Source organism: Toxorhynchites rutilus, chromosome 2 (genome assembly GCF_029784135.1).
Source record: "Toxorhynchites rutilus septentrionalis strain SRP chromosome 2, ASM2978413v1, whole genome shotgun sequence".
In the NCBI taxonomy this organism is placed as follows: Eukaryota; Metazoa; Arthropoda; class Insecta; order Diptera; family Culicidae; genus Toxorhynchites; species Toxorhynchites rutilus.
The window spans coordinates 180,333,670-180,343,181 of record NC_073745.1 but is presented as its reverse complement, the minus strand read 5'-3'; the positions used below and the strand labels follow the sequence as shown (position 1 = coordinate 180,343,181).

At 41.4% G+C, this 9,512-nt stretch overlaps 1 protein-coding gene across 1 annotated transcript; it reads right to left on the bottom strand.

The window, feature by feature from the left end:
• Positions 1–648: 648 nt before the first annotated feature.
• LOC129766462 (uncharacterized) lies at positions 649–7,159 on the bottom strand. The gene is made up of 3 exons (XM_055766996.1): positions 6,743–7,159; positions 6,612–6,684; positions 649–6,554 (listed from the first exon to the last, which is right to left on the bottom strand). The coding sequence occupies exon 3, from the start codon at positions 6,451–6,453 to the stop codon at positions 649–651; it is 5,805 nt and encodes a 1,934-aa protein (XP_055622971.1). The 5' UTR covers positions 6,454–6,554; positions 6,612–6,684; positions 6,743–7,159.
• Between the last annotated feature and the right edge of the window lie 2,353 nt (positions 7,160–9,512).

Sequence of the window (9,512 nt, the reverse complement as noted above, 5' to 3'; positions counted from 1 at the left end):
AGGCAGCTCAAACTGCAATTTAATAGTTCCGGTAAATAGTGCAATTACATTAAATGATATACAACTTACAATTAATAGTTTTCTTCCACCTCGTACAACGTGTGTCGTGGAATTTTGCAGATATTTCTCGTCCACAAATGATCTGTATGAAATCAAATCGAGTTCTAAAAACACTTCAAATCGTAATGTGTTGTACTTACTATCTATCTAGTAGTACTAGTACTAGTTTAGAAATTTTTGCCGTTTAAAGGACCACTGATTTCTTTTTCGCAAACCTAATTTGATGTTTTGAAATAATAAACAGTATTAAAATAGAGAAAAATGACTCAACTAAATTCATTTAGTCTACCGTATATCGTAATGATTCTCTAGTTCCTAAATAAACTTTTTCTTCAATATATTTTTCGTGCTAACTATTTTATGCCAAACTTATTTTTTTCTTTTAAATCAACTTTCATCAACCTCTAATTTGTTGTTTTGTTTTGATTCTCATTCCTATTGGGCATAAACATTCAACGACGGTACTACCACTGTAGACCGGCGTCGCATGTCTCATTATTTGCGTAACTAATTTCATGGCAGGCCGGTTGCGAGCACCGTTAATGCACAGTGTTGCCAACACCCCCCGCCCGTAACTCCGGTAACACTTCATCGTTGTCCGGATTTACCACCAATTTCTAGCACTGCAAGGTTGGCTACTCCGCGCCGGAATAAACCATTACTTGTTCGCACATCTGCCTGTCGAACTCTACCATCAGACCCTATGATTGTTTCCTCGACTATTCCTCTGATCCAGCTTTTTCGGTGCTGACCATCTACCACAAACACCAGATCTCCTTTCTTTAACGATCTTCTTTCAGAGAACCATTTGGTGCGTTTATTGATTGTAGGTAGATACTCCTTGTACCAGCGTTGCCACATCTGGTCCGCCAAATACTGCGAACGTTTGTACGTATCGCGCAATGCTTCTGCGAAGTCCACCGATCCGTCTACATGACGATCCACTGATTTGGTCGTCCCTCTAAGGAAATGATTCGGAGTAATCGTTTCAGAAGCTGATTCCTGAGATACATATGTAAGTGGTCGACTATTCACCATATCTTCTGCTTCTGCAAGAGTGGTCAACAAAATTTCGTCCGTTAACCGTCTACCATCGTCGAGTGCCTTCATCGCCTCCTTCACTGATCGAACCATTCTCTCCCAGATACCTCCCATATGCGGTGTACCAGGAGGATTGAAATTCCATTTTATTGAACTATTAACTACCGAATCTGCACATTCGTAATTCACCCTCTTCATCCATAAAATCAACTCTTTGCTGGCTCCTTTAAAATTTGTCCCATTATCGGAGAAGATTTCATCGGGAACACCTCGTTTGCAAATGAATCTTCGAATTGCCATTAAACAAGCTTGTGTCGTAAGTGTGTGTACCACGTCCAGGTGCACTGCTCGTACGGCAAGGCACGTGAACAATGCAATCCACCGTTTTTCTCTTCTGCGACCAACCGTAACTTCAACAGGTCCCAGATAGTCTACACCCACTGCACTAAACGGTCTTGTAGGTTGGGTAATTCGTTGAATCGGAAGTGGTGCCATCATAGGAACCTCAGCATAACACCGATTTACTTTACACCAGATACAATCTTTCATAACTCGTTGAATTTCCATTCGCATCTTCGGAATATGGAATTTTTGACGAAGCTCATTCAACACCGTTTCCCGATTCGCATGTCCAAACTTTTCGTGGTAATATTGGATTAATCGTTTCGTCACTGCGTGTCCCTTTGGAAGAATAATCGGAAACTTCATGTCAAATGGAATTTCCTTGGATTTAGCCATCCGACCGTTCATTCTAATCACACCGAACTCGTCTAATATCGGAGTGAGTTTATACAATGGACTTCTCTTCCCGATCTGCGCTGGCTTCTGGTCCCCTTTTATTGTTTCATTTCCCAGCAGTATCACTACTTCATTTGGAAATACCTCTAATTGCGCCTGTTTCCACAAAATTACTTCCGCTTTCATAAACTCGTCCTGTTGCAATGGTTGTTGTACTGTGTTGAGGTTCACATGTAGTTTGCGTTGCTGATGCTTGTTTGACATTAGCGTACGTATCGGAAGTCCCTTTACCTTCCGACGAATATTAGTGATAAATCTGATTACGCAAGCTATGATTCGCAATAACTTAATCCAGCGCCACGTAACTTCCACGTTGATAATGGGTTCTGGAAACTCCTTTGTTTCATGGTGAAGAAAGTGCATTTTCATTTCTTCCTCAATATTAGTTACTGGTAGTCGCTCGTTTGGCCACGACTCTTCAGGTTCATACAGAAATCTTGCACCCTTGAACCATTCTCCGTCTGAACTCAACGGTGGACCTTGTCCCCATTTCGTCAGCGCATCAGCGAGGTTCAACCGGGATGGAATCCAACGCCAGTCGGATGATCCGGTCGTCTCCAAAATCTCCCCGACTCTGAATGCAACGAATTGTTTATATTTTCGCTGATCAGACCGCAGCCAACTCATGACTGTTTGCGAATCAGTCCAAAGAAAACAACGATTGATTGGCAGTGAATGGTGGGCTTTAATAGTTTGCCACATTCTCGCCCCGAGGACAGCTCCCATGAGTTCTAGCCGAGGAATAGATTGCATCTTCAGAGGAGCCACTTTCGATCTAGACATCGCCAATGAACATTTCACTTCATCGCCGATAGATGCACGAAAATACGCTACACACCCATACGCGTGAATACTGGCGTCGGTGAAAATATGTAGCTCGAGTTTGTCGATTTCTGATGATCTAGTTCGACCAAAATATGATCGTGGAATTCGAATCTGTTCCACTAATGGCAGTAACTCGATCCATTGCTGCCATTTGACCAAACATTCATCATCAATTTCTTGATCCCATTCGCAGCCATTTCGCCACAAGTCCTGTACCAGGATTTTTCCATGCACGGTAAAACATGATAATAATCCCAGTGGGTCGAAAAATCCCATAACGCAACTCAACACGATACGCTTCGTCGGTTTCTTGCTGCCCCGCAAATACTCTTGCAAATCTTCGCGATGTTCGGTCGAAAAAGAGAACACGTCTTGAACTGTATTCCAAATTATACCAAGAACTCGCTCATTTCCAGTCTCTTTGTCTTGGTTGAAGTGAATAGTTTGAACTTCTTTTGATTCCCCGAGAGAACTGAGAACTTTTTCCGAATTGGATACCCAATTACGTATTTCGAAACCCCCCTTTGCATGGATAAGTCTCACCTGCTTCGCACGCTGTATCGCCTCTTCGATGGTATCCACGCTGTCGAAGTAGTCGTCAACGTAATGTTTCTCGACGATTGCTGCTACGGCTTCAGGATTTTCCACTACAAACTCCATTGCGTTCATGTTCTTCACGAACTGGGCTGAGCATGGAGAGCATTTTGCCCCAAAGGTAGCCACGTCCATAACATAAATACAGGGTTCGTCCCTAGGATCATGTCGAAAAATAAACCGCTGTACTCTTTTGTCAGCGCGTCGAATCAGCATCTGATGGTACATTTCGCGAATGTCACCACCGAAAGCAATTGGCCTTTCACGAAATTTACAAAATACCGTCAAAATTGACACCAGTAGATCGGGTCCCGTGAGAAGCAAGGAGTTGAGGGATGTACCATTCACACTTGCTGCCGCATCCCAGACGAGCCGTACTTTGCCCGGCTTTCTAGGGTTGACCACGACGTTAAGGGGCAGATACCAAACTTTCCCCGGTTCGGTTTCGGCCAATTCTTCAGCGGTTGCTGGATGCGCGTATCCTTTCTGCTGGTACTGCTCGATCTGACTACATACGTTCTCGAATAGCGCTGGTTGTTTCAGTAGACGTTGTTCCAGACACTTCATTCTCCTCACGGCCATCGGATAACTGTTCGGAAGCTCTGCATCTTCTTTGTCCCACAACAGTCCTGTTTCGAAACGATTTCCTACTCTTCTAGTGGTCTTTTCCAGAATTAGGCGCGCTCTTCTATCCTCATCCGATTCCGGCAGCTTTACAATCACAGAGTCCTCTAACGCATACTGAACTTTTAGTAAATCGTGAAGATCTTGATTGCTGACTGCGTCGTGGTGCCCAAGATACACTTCTGAATCCGACGGCTGCATCTGATTTGGCCCGTAAACTGCCCATCCCAGCTTGGAACGTACCGCTATCATATCGCCCAGCTCACCGATTTTTGCTTCCATCGGTGCAATCACATGCAAGTTATTCAAGCCTATTAGCAAACCAGGGCGTTGATTTTCGTAGGACGCTATTGGTAGTCCACGAAGATGCTTCATCCGGCGGCTGATTCCTGTTGCGTCTATAGTTTGTTTCGGCAGAAGCAGCTCATCTACCGTCCTGACCGAACTGAGCTGATACTTCTCTGAACTTCCACTTCCAGAAATCAGTAAGTTTACCCTGCGTGATTCCTTCTCTACACGCGTTATATCGGCCGTCCATTTGATGGTCAGCTTCTCCTTGGGTCCTTCGGCCCCCATTACTTCGGCTAATGACTTTTCAATTAGAGTTACAGACGCACCCTCGTCCAAGAAAGCCAATGTGTTTACAGATCGCTTTCCACAGTGTAACGTAACTGGCAGCATGCGGAATAGGATTGTGCTGGTACATCGGAAGTGTGCATTGATTGCTACTGTGACGGGATGGAGAAGAGGGTTGTGTCGTTCTCGACAGTCATCGATGTTGCATCGTATTTTGAATTTGCACGGAGCGTTACCGTGATCATTAAGGCATATGACGCATAGTTTCCCTTGTTCTACCAGTTTCAGGCGGTCCGCCAAAGCCAGTGCTCTAAAGTCCTGACAGAATCGAAGACGATGATCAGTACGCTTGCACACTCTGCACGGTTTCGGATAAATCTCATCGGCTCCGACGGAAGACCTTTCCACAGCACTGTGGTTGTATACATGAACGCCTTTTTCCTTTATTTTGCCCTTTCCCGCATACTCATGCGCTGCTGGCTGCTGGAAATCCATCTTTACATTGGCCTCGCAAGCTTCTGCAACGATTGTTGACACAAAGTCGGTAAAAGTACGGAGATTAACTCTCTTTTGCTGGTTCTTGAACCGAACCCACTCACGCTTGTCATGAGCAGGAAGCTTGTCGACCAAATCCTGGATTAAAAGAGGATTTGTGAGATGTTGCTTCAATTTAGCCGCTTCCAAATGTTCACATAGCTGCTCTACAGTATTCCCAAAAGGAACATATGTTGCCAATTTATCTGGCTTCGGAGCTTCCAGTCGCCGCACCTTTTCGAGATGACATTGCAGTAGTTGTTCCGGACGTCCATACAGCTGACGAAGTTTGCTGATGACTCTCGGTACGGATTTTGGGAAAAGCAACTGTCCTCGAACGCTTTCTAATGCTGGACCCTTCAAGCTCTCCTGTAGTCGAACAAGGTTTTCAACGTCATTGAATCCACAAGCATCTGTGGAAGCTTGATAAGTTCCAATGAATAATGGCCATTCTTCCGGCTTCCCGGTAAAGACTGGAAGTTTCTTACTAATCCCACTCCGGGCAGCTAGTTGTACTTTAGACGGAGCCTGCCTCTGCTCGGGGTTTTTTCGTTTCTTTTTTGATTGTTTCTCTTCCTTTACTTCTTCATGACCAGATTCACTCGAAATAGTATCATCATTGGATCCGTCTGAACTGCCATCGCTCTCGTCTTCGCTACTTGCTTCCTCGGATTCATCTCGTTCATCCTCTGGCTTATGCTTATTGCGGTTATCTGATTCCTTTTGATTGTGTACATGCGCATTTTCCAGCGGAATTCCAGTATTCGGTGTCTTTACATTCTTCGAGGTTCCTTCTCCCGATGATGCGGTTTGTAAACCACTAGATTTCAATTTCGATAGATCCTGCTCGATTTGATTCATTTTGTCATGATACGACTCTCTCAATTTCTTCATTCGGTCTAAATGTGTTTGCTTTTCGAGCAACGCTTTCTGCAACAACTGTTCTTCCTGCTGTAGTTCTTTGGCCCGGAGCTCATTTTCCATCTTAATCCGCTGCTCTTGTAGGATTCGGTTCATTTCCATCCGCTTTTCCCACAGAACCCGTTCGTTACTCATCTCCAATTCTTTCTTTTTTCGCTCCTTTTCTAGAGCTCTTAGCTCCCGCTCCAATGACGAACCGGACTTTCCGTCCGATCTCAAAGTAGATTTATCCGATATATCCTCGGCTGTCTTCTTCTTGGTACCCGTCTTAGAAGTCTCTTCGTCCAGTTTTTTCTGGTTCTGACAATCTTCCTCAGGGCAATACCATTTCTCCTGACTTTCGACTGCTGCTGTGACACCTACGCAACGGTAATGGTACCAAACATCGCAATTGTCACAGCATACCATGCGCTCATTCACCTCGGACACCAATCCGCAGGCTCCGCAGGAAGTCGTTGTCATATCCGCAATTCCATCCATCGTTTTGAGGTTGGATCCCTATCTCTTATTAATTTTTGAGAATATTCGGGATTTCAAAGAATTACACCACTGTTTTTGTAGCAGCTTCAAAGCAGCTCAAACTGCAATTTAATAGTTCCGGTAAATAGTGCAATTACATTAAATGATATACAACTTACAATTAATAGTTTTCTTCCACCTCGTACAACGTGTGTCGTGGAATTTTGCAGATATTTCTCGTCCACAAATGATCTGTATGAAATCAAATCGAGTTCTAAAAACACTTCAAATCGTAATGTGTTGTACTTACTATCTATCTAGTAGTACTAGTACTAGTTTAGAAATTTTTGCCGTTTAAAGGACCACTGATTTCTTTTTCGCAAACCTAATTTGATGTTTTGAAATAATAAACAGTATTAAAATAGAGAAAAATGACTCAACTAAATTCATTTAGTCTACCGTATATCGTAATGATTCTCTAGTTCCTAAATAAACTTTTTCTTCAATATATTTTTCGTGCTAACTATTTTATGCCAAACTTATTTTTTTCTTTTAAATCAACTTTCATCAACCTCTAATTTGTTGTTTTGTTTTGATTCTCATTCCTATTGGGCATAAACATTCAACGACGGTACTACCACTGTAGACCGGCGTCGCATGTCTCATTATTTGCGTAACTAATTTCATGGCAGGCCGGTTGCGAGCACCGTTAATGCACAGTGTTGCCAACAGTAATCATGGATTTTTAATAGACGTCTCATAAAAATATTGAAAAAAAAACATTCCATTTTTATTTCTCTTTCAAATTTTGATAAAATTGCACTGAATAGTTAAATAAGGTCAATATTAATATTTGAATAAACTTATGTAATTATAAACATGTTTATATAAACCTTCCCATCTTCTCATTCTTCATTAAAGATCTTGCGTCAAGACAGCTAGAAATCCATACACTCTCAAATCAAGTGTGCCTGAAAAAAATATATTCTTCACGTAAACAAGCGACGAAAATGACAAGCGACGACACTTTTTAGTCAGTGAATTGTATGGAGTTCCACTGCTGTGGTACTAGCGTTGTACTTCGAAAATTGTATGTCTGTCACCATGTACAGCGCTAGAACCATGCAAGCAACTCAGTACAATCGATGTACCTGTACCGACCTATTTTACCACTGTACATGGTTACAGTTGTACTGTGCGCAGCGCCATAGACGGTTGGTGGTGGGTAGCATGAACAAACCGAATCAAAGCACTTGGTAAACGTTCTTTTCGTTGATTTTCTCATAAGTTAATAACTCATATTGGAGGCTTTTTTGTAGTGTTTGATAGTTTAGACGTTAAATAAAAACCTTTTTCATTGAAATATGTGGTGAAAATTGGGAAAATTTCTTATTGTCAGTTTGACATACGGTACAATGTACAACCAAAGTATGTCTGTCATGGTACGATGGTACCTGTACAACGCTGTACACGTACAACGCAAGTACAGCTGTATGTCTGTCCCTGGTATTACATAAATCAATCTCGAATCGGTCCCACTTTTTTGCTTGAAGTTATACTTATGACAGACATACAACTGTACTAGCGTTGTACTTCGGTTAGTGGTGAGTAGAATGAACAAACCGAATCAAAACACTTGGTAAACATTCTTTTCATTGACTTTCTCTTGAGTTAATAACTCAGATTGGAAATTTGTTTGTTGTGTTTGATAGTATAGACACTAAATAAAAACCTTTTTCATTGAAATATGTGGTGAAAATTGGAAAAATTTTTGATTGTCAGTTTGACATACGGTACAATGTACAACCAAAGTATGTCTGTCATGGTACGATAGTACCTGTACAACGCTGTACTCTTACAACGCAAGTACAGCTGTATGTCTGTCCCTGGTATAACGCTTCAGGTTTTGCTTCAATGCTGATTTTCAGACAGCATATACATCTCCAGCTGTCAACAGCGTAATACTCATTATTCATGCACTCAAAAAATGGAAAATACATCTTCAAATATACCTAAAAAAATAATCAAAATACCCGAACACTTCATTTTATTCCTAACATCCGAAAAAAGCTCACGAAAATTTATTATTTATTGACTTTCCAGACAGGAGTTCCTCCTTAAATCATTCGATTATAGTACAAACGTTCAAACATACTAAAATTGCGATTAATAATAGGGGATGGGGATTGAAATTTACGGTTATGGACTCTATTATGTAAATCGAATAGAGAAGTCGATACAATCACTATCACCGAGCAAAAATTCGTATTTTGTAAATCGATATAATTTTTTTTTATCTGTATTATAGTGACTTTCAACTCATTTGGCTGGTTCGTCACTTTTACTTTCATTTTTGGAAGAATATCGGGAGTGAGAATTGAACTCGTGACCTTTAGCGTGAGAGGCATGGATGTTACCACTACGCCAGATCGCCTATTTGAGCGTTTCAGAAACGGTTTCCAAAGGAAAATATCAGGGACGCAAACCATAACAAAATAATTCTCTCGAGATATGCAACAAGCAAACCAAACAACTCGAAAAAGTATGACGGTAGCTTCGATAGCTTTCATTCGGTCGATACTATCGACTTGCTCGGTATCTATAATAGTAAAATAGAGCTAACGAGCAAAATTCTTATCGACTCGATTTCTATAATAGGACCCTATATGTATGGTTTGAAGCCCAATTTCAGAAAAAAAAAAATATTCACAAATATAATTGTTTTTTGCATAAAGCAACCCTAATCAGTTTAAAACAAACGAACAGAACATAAGAGAGATAGATTGATTTATTTATGAACCTATTTTTGGTGAGTCGAAACGTTGTCACGTCCCGCATGAATGGGTCTCGAGTAACACATTATATTGATTAGCGTTAATCTGTGTTCCACGAATCCATGCTGGTGTTCTGATACACTGATTTCGAGGTAACCAAGAACGCACTGAGAGGGAACCGAAACGGATTTACTCTCCAGGAATGAAATCCACATTAAAGTTATTTCAATTGTTAGAAGTATTTAAGTTACCTAAGAAACAAACAAGAAGAAATTGAATTCACAAATGAAATTAATCACATCCCAC

What these genes read in the sequence shown, in the direction of transcription:
- LOC129766462 (XM_055766996.1), bottom strand. Translation starts at nt 6,453, where the DNA reads ATGGATGGAATTGCGGATATGACAACGACTTCCTGCGGAGCCTGCGGA.